This window comes from Prinia subflava, chromosome 17 (genome assembly GCF_021018805.1).
Source record: "Prinia subflava isolate CZ2003 ecotype Zambia chromosome 17, Cam_Psub_1.2, whole genome shotgun sequence".
Lineage (NCBI taxonomy): Eukaryota > Metazoa > Chordata > Aves > Passeriformes > Cisticolidae > Prinia > Prinia subflava.
This window is the reverse complement of record NC_086263.1, coordinates 14,127,180-14,148,328: the sequence shown is the minus strand read 5'-3', so window position 1 is coordinate 14,148,328 and position 21,149 is coordinate 14,127,180. Positions and strand designations below refer to the sequence as shown.

General features: G+C 43.4%; 1 protein-coding gene across 2 annotated transcripts in view; it reads left to right on the top strand.

Annotated features, from left to right (window-relative positions):
• TOM1L2 (target of myb1 like 2 membrane trafficking protein) overlaps positions 1-21,149 on the top strand; it is a 55,978-nt gene that overhangs the window by 13,819 nt on the left and 21,010 nt on the right. For both annotated transcript variants that reach the window (XM_063413975.1, XM_063413974.1), the window contains exons 2-11: positions 4,513-4,597; positions 5,536-5,614; positions 7,209-7,358; positions 11,563-11,697; positions 12,626-12,784; positions 13,466-13,582; positions 16,228-16,361; positions 18,910-18,958; positions 19,774-19,897; positions 20,693-20,810. In XM_063413975.1, the coding sequence (XP_063270045.1) occupies positions 4,513-4,597; positions 5,536-5,614; positions 7,209-7,358; positions 11,563-11,697; positions 12,626-12,784; positions 13,466-13,582; positions 16,228-16,361; positions 18,910-18,958; positions 19,774-19,897; positions 20,693-20,810 (1,150 nt within the window). The remainder of the gene's footprint in view (positions 1-4,512; positions 4,598-5,535; positions 5,615-7,208; positions 7,359-11,562; positions 11,698-12,625; positions 12,785-13,465; positions 13,583-16,227; positions 16,362-18,909; positions 18,959-19,773; positions 19,898-20,692; positions 20,811-21,149) is intronic.

Sequence of the window (21,149 nt, the reverse complement as noted above, 5' to 3'; positions counted from 1 at the left end):
AAGACAAAGATCTAAGATCTGCAATCTTATGAACTTGCAAGCAAAAAAGAAAAACAATCACAAACCCTAAGATGTTTTATGCTATGTGAACACCAAACAGTGTTGGAGGGAAGGGGAGGACTTTGGACTTGGAACTGTCTTGGGTTTGGATCTCTCTAACATGATGCATTGGTGTGCATGTTTCTTGCATAAATAGAAGGTGATTTTGTGTGTCTAATTTGTCCCAAATGTATGAATTGAGAGTCTCTGAAGCAACATCTGGAGAAGACCCAAGAGAGAAAACTGTGAGTTCTCTGAACACAAAGATCTGTTCATTCATGAGATTCTGATATTCAAACAGAAAACAGCAGTTGTGCTGTGTCCATTTAATATTATTTCTAACAAGTGCCACATTTAACATTCCCTTTTGCCTTTTCTCCCAAGACCATTCTACAGCACCATAAAGACTTACTGGTACTTATAGATGGACTTTTGCAGAGATTTTTACCCTGATCTTGTCATCATTCAGACTGGAATAGCTGCTTTCAGTGCTTCCAGCAGTCAGAATTCCAGTGTCAGCTGTACAAACATGCACATGGAACAGCAGTATGGATTGAAGAGAGCAGAGAGGAGCTTCGTGAGGACACCCAGTGTTGGTGTTTCTCTGTGAGGTCACTTTTGACCTGTTTTCAGGATGGGGGATAAAAGTTCTTCTGTTTTCTTGCTGTGTTTAGAAGCTAATTCCTGCCCTGTGCAGCCTGTTTGTTATGTGGTGATTGTAGGGGAATTTCTGACCTGCTTTCCTTGTGGTGATATCTCGGGTCGGAGCAGGTTGTTTGGGCAGAGCCTTGGCTGGGGGTGTGTGCACCGAGACTGTTTGTACTGGGAACTTTACACTGCTCAACCCTCTGAGGGCTGTAAATTATACAGCATTTCAGTGTGAGCAGGGAAATGCTGATATTGCCATTTGGCAGAGCGTGGAAATGCGGCCACAAGAGTTGGATCTCGGAGGGAAGGTGTGAATGAAAAAAATAGCACCATTTTTTCTCCTTTTCCTCACAGACTACAGATAAGCTGATGCTGTGTGTGCATATGCAGTGCCCAAGGTCTGCTGTGTGTCAGGCGTGGAGTGCCAGATTGTCTTTCTTCCCACCAGAACATTTATGCTTTAATTTGGGACACGTGGTGGGAACTGATAGCATCTTGCTTCAGAGAGAGACTTTCTGATAATCTCACTGGTGGTATCGTGTCTCTGTGTGAGACACAAACCCGGAGTTATCCCAGTGCTCGGAGCTGCTCCTGAGCCAGGAGCTGTGCAAGGAGCCCTTGGCACCAGGCTGGGAGCTGCCAGCCCTTCTGTGATGCACTTAAACTACACCATAAACTCTTCAGTCCAGGGTGAACTCCTCCTCATCACCTTCCCTCTTTAACATTTCTTACTGCACCCTGGAATCCTTTGGTCACATTCCAGAGTCCGTGTGTGAATGATCTGGTGCCGTTTTGATGCCTTTTAACGAGTGTGAAAGAGGTCAAGGGACTGATTACTCTCCCAAAGGGAATTTGCATGATTTGTGTTCCATTCCCTTGCTGTTCTGTGATAGTTGCCAAAATCTGTTTAATCTTGTCAGTCATTTCTGGGTGGTATTTAAGCAGGAGCCTTCCAAAATATCCATGAAATACTGGACAGGTTATTGAGTACTTTTAAATTACTGCATTTTGGCTGTGTTGGGTAGGGATTCTCTTACAGCTGAGTGCAGGCAGAGCTGTTTCACTAGAAATCCAGAATTACAACCTGCTGTGTTTTGGTTCTAGAAGAACTCTGCAGGCTTTCAATTCGTCGCAGCGCAATGCTGCTCTTCAGGCAAATCCCACCCAAACCTTCTCTGCAGCCAGTGAACTCCTTTGTACAGCTGAGAGAGCACTGCAGCAGCAAATCTGGGTCACACACCCTACAAAGGACACACAACTCCACATGATAAGTGTTCATGTGCTCTCTGTTGCTAAAGAAGAGACTAAAATTAGCTTCTGACTCTTACTCGAATTAAAAATTACCCAAGGGAAAAAGAACGAATTCTCAAGAAAGCAACTGTTATGTCTTAAACCCACACAGTCTGTGTATGCAGAAATGCAAAAATAAAAAGGTAGTAACCAAGTTTTTTGGGAGAAAGGGGATTTTGTTTTCCCTGGAGTATCTCAGAGAGGGAATATGACCAAGGTTATCAGGGACCACAGATGAGCATTCCAGTGCTAACCTCTGTACAGTGCTGCAGCAGCATCTCTTTACTCTGCCATCTCTAAAATATCACAGTTTTTACCTGTGGAGTGCTGCCATATCCACGTTTTGTCAAAATAAACCTTAATTCCACGTGTTTTACAAGACCAGCAAGTGAATTGGCTGCCAGCACAACTTTGAGCAGGATCAGCATTTTCCAAAATCATATATAAAAAGTGATTAGAGCAGACCAGAGAGTCTGAACATTGCTAAGTTGCTGCCTGATGCCAAATGCTGTCAAGAACACACAAATTTGTTAATAAAATTTAAGATTAAGGAAACAAACCATGTGCCCAGCTTCAGGAATACTCTCTATTTAAGGCATAATCTCTTATTTTGGAGCATTTGGCTTGTAGATCCTTTGCTGCTCTGAGGATCCCCTTCTCTAGCAGATCAGATGTAGTGATTTTTTAATATATATCTCTAATGTTAAAGGGATTTTTTCTAATGTTAAATAAAATGTTTTCCTAAGCAATAAGGACTATATGGAGGTGAAGGCAGATCACATTCTATAGCAATAAAACCTTATGTGGACTGTAAGAAAAAAAAACTAATAGACATGATTCTTACAAGTAGCTTTGCATAAAGATAAATTCCTGTATCCTAGAAAACATTAAGCAGCTCTGCCTGCATTGTAAATGCACTAAATTAAAAATACTCAGTAACCTGTCCAGTATTTATTGGACATTGTGGAAGCTGTGCATCTCTCAAGCATAAAGAATTTTCATTGACCAAAGTGAACTTTACCATGAGGTGGTGACTGCTGAGAATGATCCAGCTGGGAGATGTTCAGCCTCCATTCCCTCCCCAATGCAGTGCTGCTTCTCAGAATGAGAAGTGAGTCTGTAACAAATGTTTTCCTGTTCCATAATCTCCTTTTCTATGATGTCCTCTCCCTTCTGTTCAGCTCTCACCTCTGGGGTTTTACATGGCTGTCTGGTTTGTCTCAAATTTCTGTAATTGCTGTCCTTGGTGGAGCTGTTTTAACCATGATTTGGTGTAGACAAGTCACTGAAACTTGAATTAGCCAGGCACAGTCTTTCTCCAAATAATGTCCCATAATTATGTCCTGTGAGCATCTGTATCCTCAGTCACAGTGATGGAAATATTAATAGGAAAAGACCATTGTTGGTAAACAAAAAGAGACATGTGAAGTCCTTGGAGCCTGGTCTTTCCAAACAGAATCTGCCTTGTTCTGGGGGACAGACTGGGCTTATATGTAGACAGAAGGATAGTTGGAGAAGATGGTACCTGTGGTTTTGTCTCTGCTCCGAAATGGTTAAAAGTGGGTTTGCTTACCCTCTTCACCTTCCAGCATTGGATGCCAGGGATCTGTAGAAAAACCCAGGCTAATTCAGAGAAGACTTAGCTTGAAGGTCCCCTTTTTAGATCTTTCTAGTTCAACTTGACATCATTCCTGACTGTGGGTAGCAGACAGGATTTGAATGCTGCAAGTGAGGAGTGTGAAAAATTCCAGGGATGTTCCAGGCACTGCTAGACAGAACTATATTGATTTAGGAGGAAATCCCAAGGAAGAAATAGTTCTTGTCAACTGATTACTACAAGTTATGGTTATGCTACTCTTGCAGATGTCCATAAATCAAAATGCCAACAGTTGGCATCTGCCACTGTCACAGTGCTATAGGTCATCCTTCCCTGGGAATTGAGTGATGCCAGAGTGACTTAACCTGCCTCACAAAGAGTGAGGGAAGATTTGGGAGGTGTGTACAGAGCCCCAGCAGGGAGAGGGGCATAGCATGGGACAGATGTCGTGATATCATGACCTGTGCTGTTATGGGCTAAATGTTTTCATGTGCTGGTGGGTCTTTTCATGCTGAAATTCCTTGAATTTTGTCTCCAGGTTGCTATTTGTCCTCCCTCGATTTGTATGAAGGTATTATCTGCTGAAACAGGGAGGAGGTCGTGTTGGTTTGAGGGGATATTTTCCTAGCTCATAACTTGCCAGCAAATCTGAAGAATTTAAATTGGAATTAGCTGACATTTTCCTACTCTCACAGGAATTCAGGAGTCTTTGAAGAACAGCCCATCTATGTGGGTTGAAGGGATAATTGATTCTGTCTGGAAACCTCTGTGCTGATCCCTAAAACCAGGATGGAAGGATTGACATTGTTTACTGTCAGCAGGGATTTGTTTTTTTCTGTCTGTTACTGAATAGTTTCAGCTCAGAGTAACTGAAGATGGATTGAGGTATAGACCTAATCAGGAAGATGTGAAAAGATTTATTTTTCTTTACTTTACAGAAAAGGCCACAGATGGCTCTTTGCAGAGTGAAGACTGGACACTTAACATGGAGATCTGTGACATTATCAACGAGACAGAAGAAGGGTATGTGCAATTTCAGCAGACTTGAAAAGGTCCCTGAACACAATCTTCCTCCAGCTGTACTCAGCATGTGAGAAGGTGCAGCGAGGCTGGGGGCAGATGCTCATGGTTTGAATGCAGTTTGCAGATCAGTTGCTTGGTTTTGCTGCTCCTTAGACCTCTCCTGGTCTCAGAAAATACTGCATGATGCAGTACCTGCAGGATTCAGGACAACAGGAAATGGTCTCAGTTGTGCCAGGAGAGCAACTTATTTAGATGACATATTAGGAAAAAATTCTTCACTGAAAGGGTGGTCAGGCACTGGGTCAGGCTGCCCAGGGAAGTGGTGGAACCACCATTCCTGGGAGCATTCAAAAAACACGTGGATGTGGCATTTTGGGATGTACTACAGAGGTGGTCTTAGTGCTGAGTTAATGGTTGGACTCAATGATCTGAGGGCCTTTCCAACCCAAATGATTCTGTGTTACTTTCTGTGGTCAGTCTCTGCTTGGGAGGCTGGCATGAAAAACTCCTTGGAGAGGGTGCCACCTTTGTTTTTCAGCAGGTGGATCTCTTTGCAATGCTTTTAATTTCAGCTATTTTGTAGACAGCTTTTCTGATGCACCTCCTTCAGCACCAGAAAGCTTTGCTGCTTGCAGTCTGCAGGAGAACTGATCACTGCTCTTATTCCCTGGGCATGTCAGACTGGCTGTCAGTCTTCCCTGCCTAATCAATAGCCTGGATTTTGGAGACTTGGGGCATTCCTCCAGTCTTGACTTCTGTGATACCCTGTCTCCTCACATATTTCTCCATGACCCTGGTTTGGTTGTAGTCAGATGATCTGAAGTTAACCCACATGCTTATGTCCAGCTGGAAATGGCAAAGGATTCATTCTCCCACAGTTTATGGGATGTGAAAAGCCTGTCTGAGCTGTCTGTTAAAATGGTGTGTTTCTCCTTCAGGCCCAAGGATGCCATTCGAGCGCTGAAGAAGAGGCTGAATGGAAACAAAAATTACAGAGAGGTCATGCTGGCACTGACGGTGAGTGGGGGCAGGCTGGAATGCCTCAAAGGGCAGAACCCTTTTGTCATTTTCCTCTTCCTGGCACTCTCTTGAATGTGCACACTATTTCCTTTAACAGCCACTGCTCTGCCCTTTTCTTCTCTCCAATTGCCTCCTCACTTCCTTGGGGAGAGCTGCTGGAAGCTTTGCATAGCAGTCTTCTGACTCAATTGATTTCTGCTTCTTTTTGTGGCTCTTATTCATCCCAAGTACTGACTGAGGAAAGTTAATGTGACTCAAATGGGTCTGTTACTCTTAGAGGTTTTCCTTTCCACTCTCATTTCCCTGTGTCCACCCATTCCTCCACTCCAAGGCAACAGCTGTGGGCATATCTGTGAGTGAGGATGATGAACTTGCCATATTTTCAGCTTCATAAGTAGATGATGCACAATTTCCCTTGTGAATGAATCTCTGTAGGAGACAATGCATTAATTTCTGCTGATCTAATTTCACTTAATAAAGTGTAAATTATATTCTGTGCGTTTAGGCAGCACTGCGAAGGTGTGGGATAATTTAGTAGTGACCTTTCCTGCTGATGGCTTTAGCTGGAGGTTTCCTGGGTAGTGCAGCCCTCGTGAGTGGGGTGCTGGGCTGGCTGTGGCAGTAACCAGATCCAGTTTTCCTGCTGTGGGGAGGTGATCTGTGTGATTCCTTCACAGAGCTCTTGTTGCATCTCCCTGACGAGGCGTAACCGTACTTTCTGTCTTCTTGCCATTTCCTATCCTGGATTGTCAGTTTGACAGATTACCAAAGTCCAAACCATGAGATTATCCATTGTGCAGGAAAGAGCAAAATCCATCAGGAATGAGCCTGTGTCATCATGGCTGATGAAAGTAGCTGAAGGAGGAGAGTAATTACAGAGTCCTGGGTACAGAGTCGCAGTGGTTATTAGGCATGGCTCTAAGGAGAAGTGACGCCTTGGATTTATCTCCATGCTAATCATGTTCTTCAGAGAGAAATCAACAGCTGTTCTTCCATGGCAGTTGAATGGCAAGTGGAAGGTGCCTCCAGCTAGGTTGCAGGGGGAAAATGTGTCAAAGTATAACCTGTCAGAGCATTCACAGGGGAGTGTTTTGAATGAGTGAAGATCATTCACCTGAATTCCTGACTCTAAAACATGGCTTATAGCTCGGAGCAACTAGGTCCAGCTGTGTTCCAGGCACATAGAAAATGGTGGAGTGGCACAGGATGATAATATCTCACTGTGACAGGGTGTCCTCTGTCTTACCTGCTCCTGATGTGCTGCTGTGTACTTGGCTGTTCAGCAGCACCGGCTGGAAACTTTGAAGATGAAGAAACTTTCTATTTCTTTACCTTGAAAACAGGAAAAGGTGGATCACAAAAATGCCCAATATGTTAAAAGTGGGTGAGGTACAGCTGAGTGTGTGTGTAGAGAAAAAGTCTTTTGGCAAAACTGGGGAAGAAGAGAAGTAGTAAGAGCACAAGTGTAATCTTCCCTCTGTCTTTTCACCCTCCCATCAAAAAATCTAAAACAAATTAAAAAATCAGGTGCTGTGTGTGTGATCAAGCTTTGCTTCAACAATGAACGTTGGGTTTTTTTGTGTGTGTGTAGGTGTTGGAGACCTGTGTGAAGAACTGTGGCCATCGCTTCCATGTCCTGGTGGCAAACCGTGACTTCATCGACGGCGTCCTGGTGAAAATCATCTCACCCAAGAACAACCCCCCCACTATAGTACAGGATAAAGTCCTAGCACTGATTCAGGTACACAGCTTGTCTCTGCCTCCATATGTTGCTGCCTGAAATAAGGACTGTCTGCTTTGATGCTACGCGTCACTAAACATGCTGTCATCGTTAAAAATGTGGCAAGTTTTTTATATATAAACTCAAACAATATATCCAGATTGGTGTGGAAAAGCAGACATGTACACACATGGATATTTTATATCCATGAGCTGTCTGGATTCTAGTTAGGTACCACTCCAAAACAGGAGGATTTAATAAAAGGTAAATGGATGCTTTGCAATTTAGCAGTCATATCTAGACGCTGGAGACTTGTCTCGGTGAATGGCTTGTCATCTGAGGCCAGGAGATTTCAGAGGATTGTGCTTTTGGTGTCAGCTGCAGAACACTTGCCTTTCTGTGTCTGTTTCCCTGACCGGAAAATGGAGCTGTTTCCCTCCATTTGAAAGCATTCTGCATTCCTTTCAAAGATGGTTATAGAAAAGTAAATGACCATATAGGAATTAGAATGGTTTTGGTGTCTTTCCTCTGCTTATTGTGCAGTAAAAGCGCGCTGTCAGATCCTTGCCTGCAGTGGGAAGTTCAGACACGGGCCTGTCTGCCGCTTCTCCTTCTGTGCAGCACAACAATAAACAGCCGTGTTAATTCCACAAACCATTAGCCACACATGAGGAAACATTGGTGCCTGCCTGGAGGAAATCTGACAATTATAGGAAGCTTTATCACTAAGCTTCCACAGGCTACTGCGTACACCAGAGACTAAAAGACACTGCGTATTTAAAATGATATAAACCTGCTGCAGTGTTCCTTGTGGGGAGGTATTTACAAATGCGCAGCATCATTTGCCAGATATACTTCTGATTTTTATGGCAAAGCATGCACTTGGATTTCTGCTGCTTTATTTCTTATTTGGATACAGGGATAAGGCATCCTTAGAGCACGACAATGTAAATAAGTGATTTTTGAACAGGAAATAAGTAGGGTGGTGGAATTAGTGGGCATTGCGTCGGGTTCTGTGGGGGTCCCTTTATTTCTGGTATATGATTTTATGGCTTTTCAAAAAAATAGCATAAAATTAATGAAATTTGTAAAAGCAATTCTTGTGCATCTGACTGAGCCCTCAGGTTTCTGCCTGCTTTGGTGGGAGAGCAGATGCAGGCAGTGACCAGGAGATGAGGTTAAAAACTGTCCCATAAAGACAAACTGGGTGTGTTTCCATGTTGTTTTAGGGAATGTTGGTTTTACTGGGCTCTGAGTTTAAATGGCTTCCCAGTCATGAATGCAGCTGAGATGGGAGTGTTTGTAACATAATCAGAAAGCCACAGTCATTGCCTCAGTGTATTAAACAGAGCTTTATCTGAGGAGACTTAGTGCAGTAGAGCTAAAAGCCTCACTCTGGGTACTAAATGCCTTTTGATATGAAAAGCTTGAAAATTATGAAGGTTGCCTGTGGGTGGGTTCTGTTCATGTGTCTTTAGCTGGAGGTGGTAGGGGACTTTGTTTTCCAGATTGCCTGACAGGTTTGGAAGAGTGATTGCAGTCACTCATCCCAGGTGCCCTATGGACATACACTCTCAAAATACCCTGTGACAGCTTCACTCAGCTCAGGCTGTGCTCCCTGCAGTTGGGGTTAACCCTGTCCCACAGGGATGATCTCAGCTCTGCCCCACCCACATTGTCTTTATCCCTTTCTATATCCAATTTGATATCAGGGAATTAATATGGACAGAAACAAGCAGATGAATAGCCCAGACTTGGAAGCATGGAAGAGAGCTGTACAAACAGTGTATATCTTCTGCACACAGCTGTGGTATTCATGGGCCTTTCCATAACAAGGGTAGATAAAGCTGCCATCAATTTCTTATCTAGAGACTTGTTTTGAGATGTTGAGCATCTTGTGTCTCACTTTCTCAACCTATTTCCCAGTGTACATGAATTAGCATATGTTACATAGTGCTTATCCTTCCTTCTTCACCTTGCTAGGAGGCCTTGGAAATAAAAATTCCTTGTTGCTGTGCCCCTGGTAGGAGCTCGCCTGTCACCCAGTGTCCAAACTCTGGGATGGTCCCGGATTTAGGGACTGGATTTACAATGGTATTGAAGTGACCTGTTTGGGCACACTGAGGATCCAAATGGGATTTATCTTGAAGTATCTGAAGTATTTATCCTGAAGGCCCAAAGCCTTAGAAGCTCTGAATTCATTCCCCCCTCTGTCCTACATGTGTTTGGACAATGGGCAGGTCTCCTAAGCTCTAGTGTAGCTCCTTATCCATAAAGCAGAGCTAATATTGCAGCTGCCTGCTTGGATTGTAAGCTGTCTAGGACAGGGATTGTCTTACAATGTGTGCAGACAGCACTTAGGACAATAGTGCCTGTCCTGCCTGTGACCTCTGAGACACACTAAGGTAGATAATGCTCCCAGCTCAGGTGAAGAAGAATACAAATGAAAGTGTCTCCTTTCTCTAGGGAAGAGAATTGCAGAAGAGAGAATATTATTAAAAGGTGGAGTGCAGATGAAATGAGATTATTTTGCAAAATCCATGGGAAGCCAATGAAAGAGGGGATGCACTAGTACATCCTCCTGGACAAAAAAGCTTCATTGAAACTGGGGGCAGAATGCAGCATATTTTTGCCTCTTAAGTTTCTTTTGAGTGATGATTATTAAATAGAACATCCCTTGCCTAACACTTTTCACTTTTGCTTGCAAATAGAGTTGAAGTGGAGAACACCATTAGGTAGAAGCATCATTTAGATGGCTTCTGACATAAATTGAAAAGGCAGTGAAATGGCAAAGGTGGAGTTGCTTGTGCAGTCAAAGTCTCCATCAGAGCTGGGGATGTTTTGGAAGGTCAGTTCCAAGGAAACAATGTCTGTGCTGTCAGAGCTGTTTTCTCTGGCCCAAGCAGGGCTGTTTGGACTTGCACTGCATCAGAACAGTTGATGCAGTTAATTTACTCTTAACAAAGCTGAGAAGAAAACCCAGGATTGTCTGCTTGCACCTGATAATGGATTGTCTCCTGGGCACAGATGGCAGGAAATGCTCTTTCTTAGAATTAGGAAATGTTCAATTCTTAGAATTGAACAGGATAGGAAAGCAAATGAAAAATTATTTCTTATCTTACTTTGCTATCTTGGATTTCTGTCCTCTCAAATATAAAAAAATGGTTCGAAGAGCTTTTAAAGTAAAAATAGTCAAAGAAGTAGTGTAAAAGTGATGAGTAAATGAATTAAGTTCCGAGCCCACACACGCGTCTCGCAGTAGCTCTGGATCCAGCACATTGATACTCTGCTCTACACATGTGGGGGTTTGTGGAATGCTTCATTTTTCAATTGAGTCATAATATTTCAGTTTTTCCTTCCTCTACCTTTTTCATATTTGGCTAATTTCCAACACAAGTGAAAGGGGTTGAGGCTTTCAGCATCCTGTGCTCCCAGCAGCTTCGTAAGTGCAGGAGGCTGGCTAGCCAGGAGAAGCACTTAGTGCTGCCACTGAAGGAAGAGCTCAAATGTGAATTGAAGTCTTTTAGACACCAGAGAATTGATGCAGGACAGATATTATGAATGTTCTGGCTGTGGGATTTTCTCTCTTTTAAGCTCATCCTTTGTGCCACACTGAGGTGTCTGAGTGCTGGATGTGCTCTGTCAGAACCCAGGCGTCGTTAGTTCTGCTGCTCAGGGGATTGTCTCTTTCACAAGACAAGAACCTCAGAAAGGACCTTTTTTAATTTAAGTCTGCTCCAAATAAAATACTGAGGACAACTTTATGGCTGTGTTTTTCCTTTGGCAATAAATGAGGATGTTTCACAAAGTGAATGGAGATTACTTAAGATGATTTTACAGCTTTGTGAATTTTGGTTAGATCTGTTGAATCTTTCACACAGACCTTTTCTGATGGGTCTTTTGCTGTACAATATGCCAGAAAAGATCAGCATCAATCACTGCTGAGGAGAGGAGATAGGAAGGGACTTTCATGTATGTTCACAGATTTTGATGACGTCAGGGGCTACTCACAGCTATTCTGCACTGGGTTCCTGTCTATTTTATATCTGAATAAAATGTATAGGTGACTGTCTTAATATTTGCAGGGCCTTTTAGACCAGGTCTGATGATGACAGCTTTCCTTTGAGGCTGGAATTCATGAAAGCTTTTACAGTCAGTATCTGATGTCAGGGTGGGGCTGGAGCTTCATTTGGGAGGTTTATGGATAATCCCTCGTGTTTTGCAGGCGTGGGCTGATGCCTTCCGAAGTAGCCCCGATTTAACTGGAGTAGTGCATATTTATGAAGAACTCAAGAGGAAAGGCATCGAGTTCCCCATGGCAGATCTCGATGCTCTGTCTCCAATACACACACCACAGAGGGTAAGCTGCAGCCTTGCAAATTCTGGGGGTATTTTCCCAGGGTATCTAAATAGTTCGAGAACTACTCGGTTTTCCCCTCCCATTTCTCTGAATTTGGCTTATTTTCTCACTCCTGGAAGGACATTTTAATACTGAAAAGGCATGTAAGAGAGGCATAATACTGATAAGCTGTCTCCCCTCTTGAGTCAATCATTAATCTGAGAAGAGGGGAAGAGCTTATAACATTTATGCTTGTACCACAAAACCACCAAACAAACGCAACAAATTTGTTCAAAGAGAGCCCAGCAGGATTTGTGATTGAGATTTCCTTCTTTTGCTCAAAAGTGTGGTTTCTTCTTTTGGTAATAACCCTGAGCCAAGGTCTGCCTGTCTGTTAGGGTTGTGCAGAGTCTGAATCTCTCTGATCCCACAGTAATGTGAGAACTTTACACCTCTGGAAAGTTAGATCTGGAAAGCTGACAGAGCTGCTGCTTGGAAGTAACTTAATGATCACAGGTGTTCTGATTATTCACTCTGAAAACTGAACTTAATGAATCTTTGAAGCGGCAAATGCAAGTGATGAAGGACCGAGAGATTACAATTCTTGTGTCAAGGTTAATTAAATTCAGGATCTATATATCACATCATTTTTTGGAAGCCTGCAACTTAATTCCTAGTTTAAAATAATTTATAATTCTTTCTCTTTGGCTCTTGTTTTTATTTTGCTTCTCACTTTTCTTGTAAAAGTAAATGGAGTTAAATGCTTGTTGAGTCAAAAGATATGGGCATGGAAGATTTTTGGAGCTGCCAATCTTTTCTAGCAGCTGCACTGACCTTTCCCACAAGGTGCAATTATGTTCTATATTTGAGCCTGTTTGGCCTGAGGTTGCTGACAAAGCAAGTGCTGTCCCAGCTCAGCTTTTGAACTCCTGTCTTTCTGATGTGGCAGAGTGTTCCTGAAGTTGATCCTGCAGCAAATATGCACAATTCCCAGTCTCAGCAAAGGATGAGCACCAGTTCTTACTCTTCGTCCTCTCCAACGGCGTATTCTGCTCCTCAGGCCCCAGCCTTGAATGTGACTGGTCCCATCACTGCTAATTCTGAACAGGTATTGGCGTGTTGATTCTTTCTACTGAGACTCTTTCACCAAATCAAATTAGAAATGAATTTGCAGAGGAACTTTCATTTTAACTCTTTGGACTTTGTCTCCTAGGTCTGGCTCTACTTAGTAATCTCTCTTCTGTTATCCTGTAAAATCTGGGCTTTGGATGTGTCTCTGTGGCCTGGTAATGGCAGCACAATCTGCTGGTCCAGCCCACTCAGCAGTATTTTAGCAGTTATTCCCATTAGCCCCTCTCCTTTCAAGGCACAAAATGTCTTGCAGATGCAGGAAGTCAAACCCTTGCAAATGCCCTAATACAGGATTTTCTTTTCTCCCTGCAAAATGATAACTTCAGAGCCACAGATCCTGCTTAAAATGTGTGCATCTTTCCCCACACTGGAGTGAGGCACCACAGCCAAAGTCTGGCTTTAGGTGCTGTTTGCAATTGCTTCCCTTCCATACAGACACAGCACATCTGGGTTTGTGATGATAATTCTTTTCTTTTTCTGTTCATTTTCTCCTGGGTAAACTTTTTATCTTTTTTGGGTTTTTTTTCCTGCTAGAATGTCTGGAGCCTGAGATATCAAGTCAGACAGAACCAGAGATATCTCAGAGTCAGTTCTTGAAAATGAACTGTTTAAACCAAAAGATTATGCAGTGTTTTGCTGTCTTGTTACCCCAATTTAGATTGCCCGGCTGCGCAGTGAGCTGGATATTGTTCGTGGGAATACAAAAGTGATGTCTGAAATGCTGACAGAAATGGTACCTGGACAAGAGGATTCCTCAGACCTTGAGTTACTCCAGGTAAGTTTCCTAGAAAATATGATTCTGCCCCCTTCAGTGCTCGTGTTTCTCTGGGGGGTGTGTTTTGTTGTAGCTCACGTCACAGCCCATGCTTGGATTCATAATGGATGTGAGCTGTACCTGACCCTGGCAAGTGCCGTCAATTGATTTTCTTCATTTGTTAAAGCTTCCAGTGATAAGGATTTCTTGACTTCCCTTGAAACTCCTCTTTGTGTGGCTAGAAATTTCTCCCAGTGTTGAGTCCCAGGTCTCCTTTACCACTGAGCAGCTTTGGAATTGCCACAGGTTCTGTAAGCCCTGAGCATTCCTGCTTCTTTTACATGCCCATCACCACTTGTACAGTGTCAAAACATTCCCAGTCACCATGCAGGAAAAAACACTCCATATTTCCACCCAGACTAAATAATCCAAGGGTCTGTGGATTCTCTGCCACTTGAAATCCTATCTGTGATCTAATTGTCTTTCCAAAAGATGTGTTTTCCTGAAGGTGTGGTGCACCTGAAGATCTTAAGACAGGGGCTCAGGTGAAGTTCCATGGTGTCCAGAGGGCTAGACTGGGTAATCAGGAGAGATTTCTTTGCTGGAAAATCTCAATCCAGTGCAGCACTGTGCATCTCAAGAGGGAAAGCAGTATAAATCATGCTCATATCTCTGGCTTCACATCCATTTCCCAAGGCCAGTGGTCGTGGGGTGGCCTTTTGGCTGAGGAAAGTCACAGTGTCCCACAGATGAGGAGCACAGATGAGGAGCATTGTGATCTGACATTGCAGCTGCTGCCCTTAACGTGGGATTTGCCTTTCCACAGCTTCAGAAATAGCCTTCTGTTTTGATCCTCCATTGGGGAGGATGGGCTCCCACTGCAATCTGTTCGGAGGAAGGCAGGGAATTGCTCTCTGTGATACATCAGAGTTTGAAATCCATCCAAAAACTGGTCTCTCCCATGCAGTGGCATTGTCTGTTTGTCTTGGAGCCATCATGGCAGCTGATGAGAGGCTTTGCAATAAAGAGCCTTTCAGTCACTGCCCATTTGGGTCGAGCTGCTCAAAACAAAAGCAGCTTCCAGGAAACCATGACAGGCCGAAATCGAACAGTTTGCTTACACCAAGAAACAACCACCAGCATCTTGACAGTGTAACCTTAGAGCACAGCTTTAAGGTGAAAGAACTTGATCATAAAATGGAGTGACAGCAACGATTCTTTATTCCAGCTGGTTCCCTTCTGTGACTGATGCAGCCTAAATCGGAATCACAGAGCTGGGGAGAACCCATTTTTGATCACAAAGGATGGTTAGTCTTTTGAGAGCTGTGAGCTGGGTGCTGCATGCAAGGACTCCTTGCTTTGAGGTTTATATAGCCCTCCTCCTTAAATAATTCCTGACATTTTCTCCAACAATCAAATGTAAACAGCCTGCGAGAGAGCCAGCTCTGAGCAGAATAGATAGGTACTGTCAGCCCTCTCAGAAAGGCAGCAAACAAACCTCTGAAATGTCACAATCTGCTTCCAAAGTGATGGGATCAAAACTGACATTGGAGAACACATTCCTCAAGCTGTTAAGGCAGCTGGATTGCACTAGGTGAAATTTATCCAGAGCTTAGGATGTCAGACCATGCAAGGAAAACAAACACATTTTTGCTTTCATCCCGAAGGTTGTGTACCAACAAGTCATCCTTGTTTAGTGCTGAATTTTTGCTGTGAAGTGGAGCTGGGAGGAGTGGAAGATGACAAAGGGACATGCCTTAGCTGGAATGTCAGTGCTTATTGAAGTAAAACCATTGGCCTGATCAGAGGCACCCTGCCATATGTCACATTTCTTCTTGCAGTTCTCCTCAGTTTGACCTTTGGTCTTGAGGCCTTTCAGGACTACAGAATTCTGCTAAGTAATTGGTGATGGAAGAGATGTCCTGGAAGCATGAGACCTCCTGGTCTAGGCAAACTGAAATCTAGATTTCTTGATGAGAGACTTCTAAAATAAACGCTCTTGCTCTGCATTCCTTAAAACGCTCTTGTGAAACTGCCCATTGCCTTTGTGCAGTCTCTTGTCTGTGCACTTGCTCAGTGGAAGGGAACATTTCTGTGTGTGTCTGTGCTGGAGGGTGTGTGGAACACTCACGTTTTCATGCTCCTGCTCCTTGGTTTGTCTTTACCCTCATCATGTTCTCTGTGGTTGGTGAGTTTGGTGTCGCCAACATTTCTCATCCTAGCACACACTTCATACTTGTGGTAGCCCCTCATGAACCCTTTTCCCCCACATGCTCCACCATCCACATCATTTAGTTTTTAAAGATGATACTGCCAAAAAGAGCAGATTGAATTTTCCTTGAAAACGCTCTTCTGGAAAGCTGTTGTATTAACATGTTTTATTCTTAAAACAGATGACTAAAATACTGATATTTATTTTCTGAAGTGCTCAGAGTTAAAGAAGAATCAGGAAGTTGAATTGTGAATAGGCTCTCAAGGTTTTATGCCATCATCTCTTGAAGGGCGTTTGATTAGATGTGCTTTTGGGTGACATTTAATCATGCAAAGATAAACTTGTCTTAGTGTTTCTCAGCTGGGGGATATGTTTGGCTGTGAACAGAGCTCAGCTAAATCTACTTATTGCTTGTTGCTTATCAGACTGTGTGTGCACAATGCATTCCTCCTAGGAACTGAACCGAACCTGCAGAGCCATGCAGCAGAGAATTGTGGAGCTTATCTCACGAGTGTCCAATGAAGAAGTCACAGAGGAGCTGCTGCACGTGAATGATGATTTAAATAACGTCTTCCTCCGATATGAGAGGTGAGGCAGCTCTCCCAGCAAACATTTACATTCATTCAGGGTTTTCACTTAAGAATAAAAATAGGTCAGTTGGTGAAATTGGCCCTTCTGGGCCAAGGGTCCAACATGACACAGAGACCCAAACCACAGGAACCATTTACACAGTGTTTTTATGGCCTTTTATGGTAACATTCCTGTTTCAGTTGATTCTTTTTATACTGTGATTGGGGTTTTTTTGTATTATGCATTGAGTTTTTGTGGGGCATATCCACAAAATGCGACGCAACCTTGTGAAAATGCTCTGAATGCAGAGGCTTGAGTCTGCAAGGCTCTGTTGTGCAGGACTGTACAGGTGTAGGGACTTGGAACCAAAAATAGCACAGCCACAGTCACTAGCCCCTGCTAGCCCAGGCTCTGCACAAATCTCTGTGCTGCTTCCTGGCTTAGGGAGGCTCCTGTGAGCTCCCTCTGATCTCTGAGCTTTCCAGCCCCAGTGCTGGTGCAAGGGGAGCTGCCTGAGGTGGGCGGGAGCGTCGTGCGTGCAGTGGGCTTGTTTTTAACTAACACTTAAAATCTCAGAAAAGAAAAAAAGCCTGTCTAGTGCAGAGCTAATGTTTGGAAGAGCTGGTCTGCAGGAATGATCCCCAGGGACAGGACTTGGGGCACAGGACTTTGGACACGTCAGACAAAGGCGCTGTCAGGCACATCTGCTGCAGGAGGCGACACGTGATGCTGCAGTCTTGGGAAAGTTTAATCTTCCCCTTAATGACAGGCCTGGGGAGCGAGGCACTAAAGAGTACCCTTTGTTCCTTGCTCTTAGCACAGGGCTTTGTTTCTCAAGCCTTTAAAAATAAATTAGACTCCAGATCTGTGAATTTGTGCTGTCACGGCAAAGGCTGCAAAGACGACTCGGTGCCCTCGATTTTGCCTTTGATTTCCTCGTTCAGAGGAGACGGGGCAAACTTTGAAACGAACGCTGGCTTTTTGTGTGAAATGCTGTGTGTTTCATGCACAAGCAGGATTCTACAAGTGGCAGAGTGCAACTGTCACTGAGGTTTAGTCTGCTCACCCTTAATATTTTTTCTATTTCCCCCCATCTGCGACTTTGCTGACTGTGGCTGATGTGTTTGTAGTCATTATTCATGAAAGGGGAGCTGAGTGATGTTAGCAAGCCGTTTGTGGTGGAATAGCTGCACTGGTATTGAGCATTCAATAAATTCCAGTTTCTTCTCTGCTATTCCAAAAGCTCCACATCCATCATGCTGATTTCTAGCACAGGGACCAAGCTCTGTCAGTGACTCAAGCAGGAGCTCTGGCCTTTGCTGTGAAGCCTTGGGATGTAAATGAACAGAAGCCTTTTGGTGAGAAATGAGGTGGGAGGTGTCTTAGGTTTCCAGCGAAGGGAGTTGGATTTCCAGTAATAGCAAACACCCACAGCTTCCTAAAATTGAAATTTGGGCCTGAATTTGGTTTTGCTGCCTTTTAAGTCTGCATTTTCCTCTGTTACGTTAAGAAAACATTTTAGTTTGCTTGACATTCCCTGTTGTATTTTGTCCATCTGGGAGAAAACCCGGAGGATTATATGAATATTGTAGGCTTTTTGCTGGAGAGATAGACTGCTTCTGAAACTACTTTGAAAAATTCTAATCTCCAAGAAATCATGGTGCTTTTCCATTGTAAGGAAGGAGATCAGGCTGGCCTCACATAGGCCATGGGAGCAGGTAGTTTCCCTGCTGTTTAGAGTTCATAGAATCACAAAATGGTTTGGGTTGGAAGTGACCTCAAAACTCACCTAATCCATCCCCCTGCCACAGGCAAGGACACCTTCCACTAGACCAGGCTGCTCAAAGCTCCATCCAGCCTGGCCTTGAACACTTCCCTGAAAGCTGGGTTTAGGTTTGTGTCCCCAGGTGCACAGAGTAGAGATCAGAGCTTGACTAACCAGACTTCTCCATAGAAGTATGATGGTTTTATCCAACATCATTACTTTTCCTTGTTGGAAAGTACCAACCTATCTGAGCATAGGCTGTGACCATCTTTGAGTGTACTCAGGATGTTTTAAGCAGTGAATCTGCTGTTCATTGTCCCTCGTGCCACGTGTGCCTGGTTGGGCTGTGCCACACACACAGGGCTCCTCATTTACATTATTGCAGCAAGAGGGAGCTGGTAAGTGGGAGTGGGATGAGCTGTGGGGTTTGGCTTGTTGAGCTGTGAGCATCAATCTTGCTGCAGTTCCTCCTGTCCCTTGGCTCACACAACAGTCTGTCACAAAGCACTTAATGATTAAAAAAGCCCTCGAAGCAAAAGGCAAATCCTGCAGTGTTTTTCAAGCATGTTTGTGCTGCAAGATCAGATTAGTCAACTTAAAATCCACCTTTGCCAAGAGTGCAACTTCTCAGCAATCCTCCCTTTGTCCTGGCTTGGAGTTAAAGCTTTCAGACTTCCCTTTGGAGCCAGAGAAAACTAAGTTCAGTGGCAAGCGTGTCATGGCTTGGTTATAAACTCATGTTTTTTTGTTATTTATTAGTGGCTTTATAATCCATGGTGGTTTTTTTTATTTCCTAACCAGATTTGAACGATACAGATCGGGACGCTCCACACAGAACGCCAGCAATGGAGTAAGTACCTCACTCCACTGATCCTCTCAGCAGCTCACACCTTTTACCTGCCCTGCCCTGTGTCCTGCCTGCACTGCCTAATGGTGGATGCCAGGAAAAGTAAGAATGTGGCAAACCCCAAGAGACAACTTTTAGCTCAGGAAGTCACTTCACACTAAAACATCTTTGTGTTTACAATCCTTGATGGATTTTCATTCCTCTGTTAACTTTTTTGATTGCTTTTGAGTCCGTGTGGACTCTAGGAGTTCACAATGTCCTTAAGCAATAAATTCCACAGTTTCACTATACATTTTTACATATTTATTTTCCATTTATATATAACAAATATTTTGTTTACATTTGATCAAGTCGCTTAATGATTTTTGTTTGCTTCACCTAATTTTTCTTCACCGTGTCTTACAATACTACTGTTCAGGTTAATTTTCTTCTTGCCATTCTTGCCAATTTTAGGAACCACTCTCATCTCCTATTTAAGCAGCCCCTTTCCAAGCTGAAGAGTTCTAATTATTCTTTAAATGAAAACTCTTTTGTAGTTGTTTTATAGCATTCAAGGTCTGAGTTCATGATAAGTGTGTAGTTCTATTATGTTTTCTATTCTGCATTCATAACCATTTCCTCTGTTTACTTTGCTTTCCCACTTCTGCAGTGTGATGCAAACTTCAGCAAAGACTCTGTATTGACATTTTAGTCACAACAAAGAAGTTTTGTTTCTGAAAACAATTTATACCTAATGTGGAAAATTGCTATGTTTAATGTTGTACTGCGAGAAGAAATTTCTGGCATGCGTAATTTCTGTGTTTCTTTTCTCCTGACAGGTACTGAATGAGGTGACAGAAGATAATTTAATAGATTTGGGTCCTGGCTCTCCAGCTGTGGTGAGCCCAATGGTTGGAAACTCAGCACCTCCATCTTCACTTTCTTCACAGCTTGCAGGGCTTGGTGAGTGCCTGATCTAGATCATGCTCTCCACTACTTATTACTGTTGCCATGTGGCCTCTGAAAGGTTTGGGAATTTGGCTTGCAGGAGGATTAGAAGGCATTCCCACTCTCCTGCTCTGTGGCAATCTGCAATTGAGAATCAGCCAGGCACAAAGGGAGGCATTTATTAATCAGAGGGGACTGATGGAAAGGGTGCAGGTTGTTGTTCATGGCGGAACTTGTACTACTACTTCTATTTCTGCTTAGTTACAATTCTCTGTGAAATCAGCCTGGTCAATGTTCTTGATTCCCCTTCTACAAATAATATTTGAGACCTTTGGGTGAAAGGTTTTATGAAACTCTTAGGTGGTTTATATATAATCAAACCCAAGGTTGTGTGATTGGATCACTGGGTTTGATCAAAGGTTCTCCACCTCTTTCAGCACTGCACCAATACCCTATCCCTTTGTTTGAAAGTGTTGGTTTCACAGTTAGAAACTGAGAGAAAACATTGTGCAGAAAACTACTGTCCATGCCCAAAATTTTGGACTGTGTTAGTGACCAGTAGATATCTCAGGATATTGGCAGCAGGTTCACACCAATTCCCAAATGCTGGCTTCTTGATGAGGAGCATTTATGGAGTGGTGCTTCCACGATGAGTTAGATAATATCCACATTTTTCTTTTAAGAACACATTAGCATCCTTTAGCCTATTTTGAACAAAACTGTCCTCACTGCTGCAGCTGTTAATGCTGATGGTGTTTGCCTATGGTTTGTTATTTCACTGGTTCACTGTTTTTTCTCCTCTGGTTGCAGACTTGGGCACAAACAGTGTCAGTGGCACACTCAGCTCCCTCCAGCACAGTAATCCTCGTGATGACTTTGACATGTTTGCACAGACAAGAGGCAGCTCCTTGGCTGAGCAGCGAAAGAAGTAAGTTGGAGTTTGTCTTTAGCACTGAGTCATGGCACTGCTGTTTTCTAAGGGCATAAATCTGAAACTTCTTAAGACTGAAAAAGGAGTTTTGATGTATATTTTTGTGCTTTTAATCCAATCCCTATCCTTTTGGTTGTTATTATTATGAGCAAGCAGAGAAGTTCCTGCTGCTGGACAGAGCAGACTGGCTGGGTGCTGAGTGCCTTAGTTGAGGAGCTCACTGAAAACTTGGAAGTGTTCTTGCCTGTACTTTGCCTTCTCCTAAAGGCTTGTCATCCCATCCACCCGTGTTTGAGATACAGGAACAGGGGGGTCCTTCACCTGAAGGTCATGGAT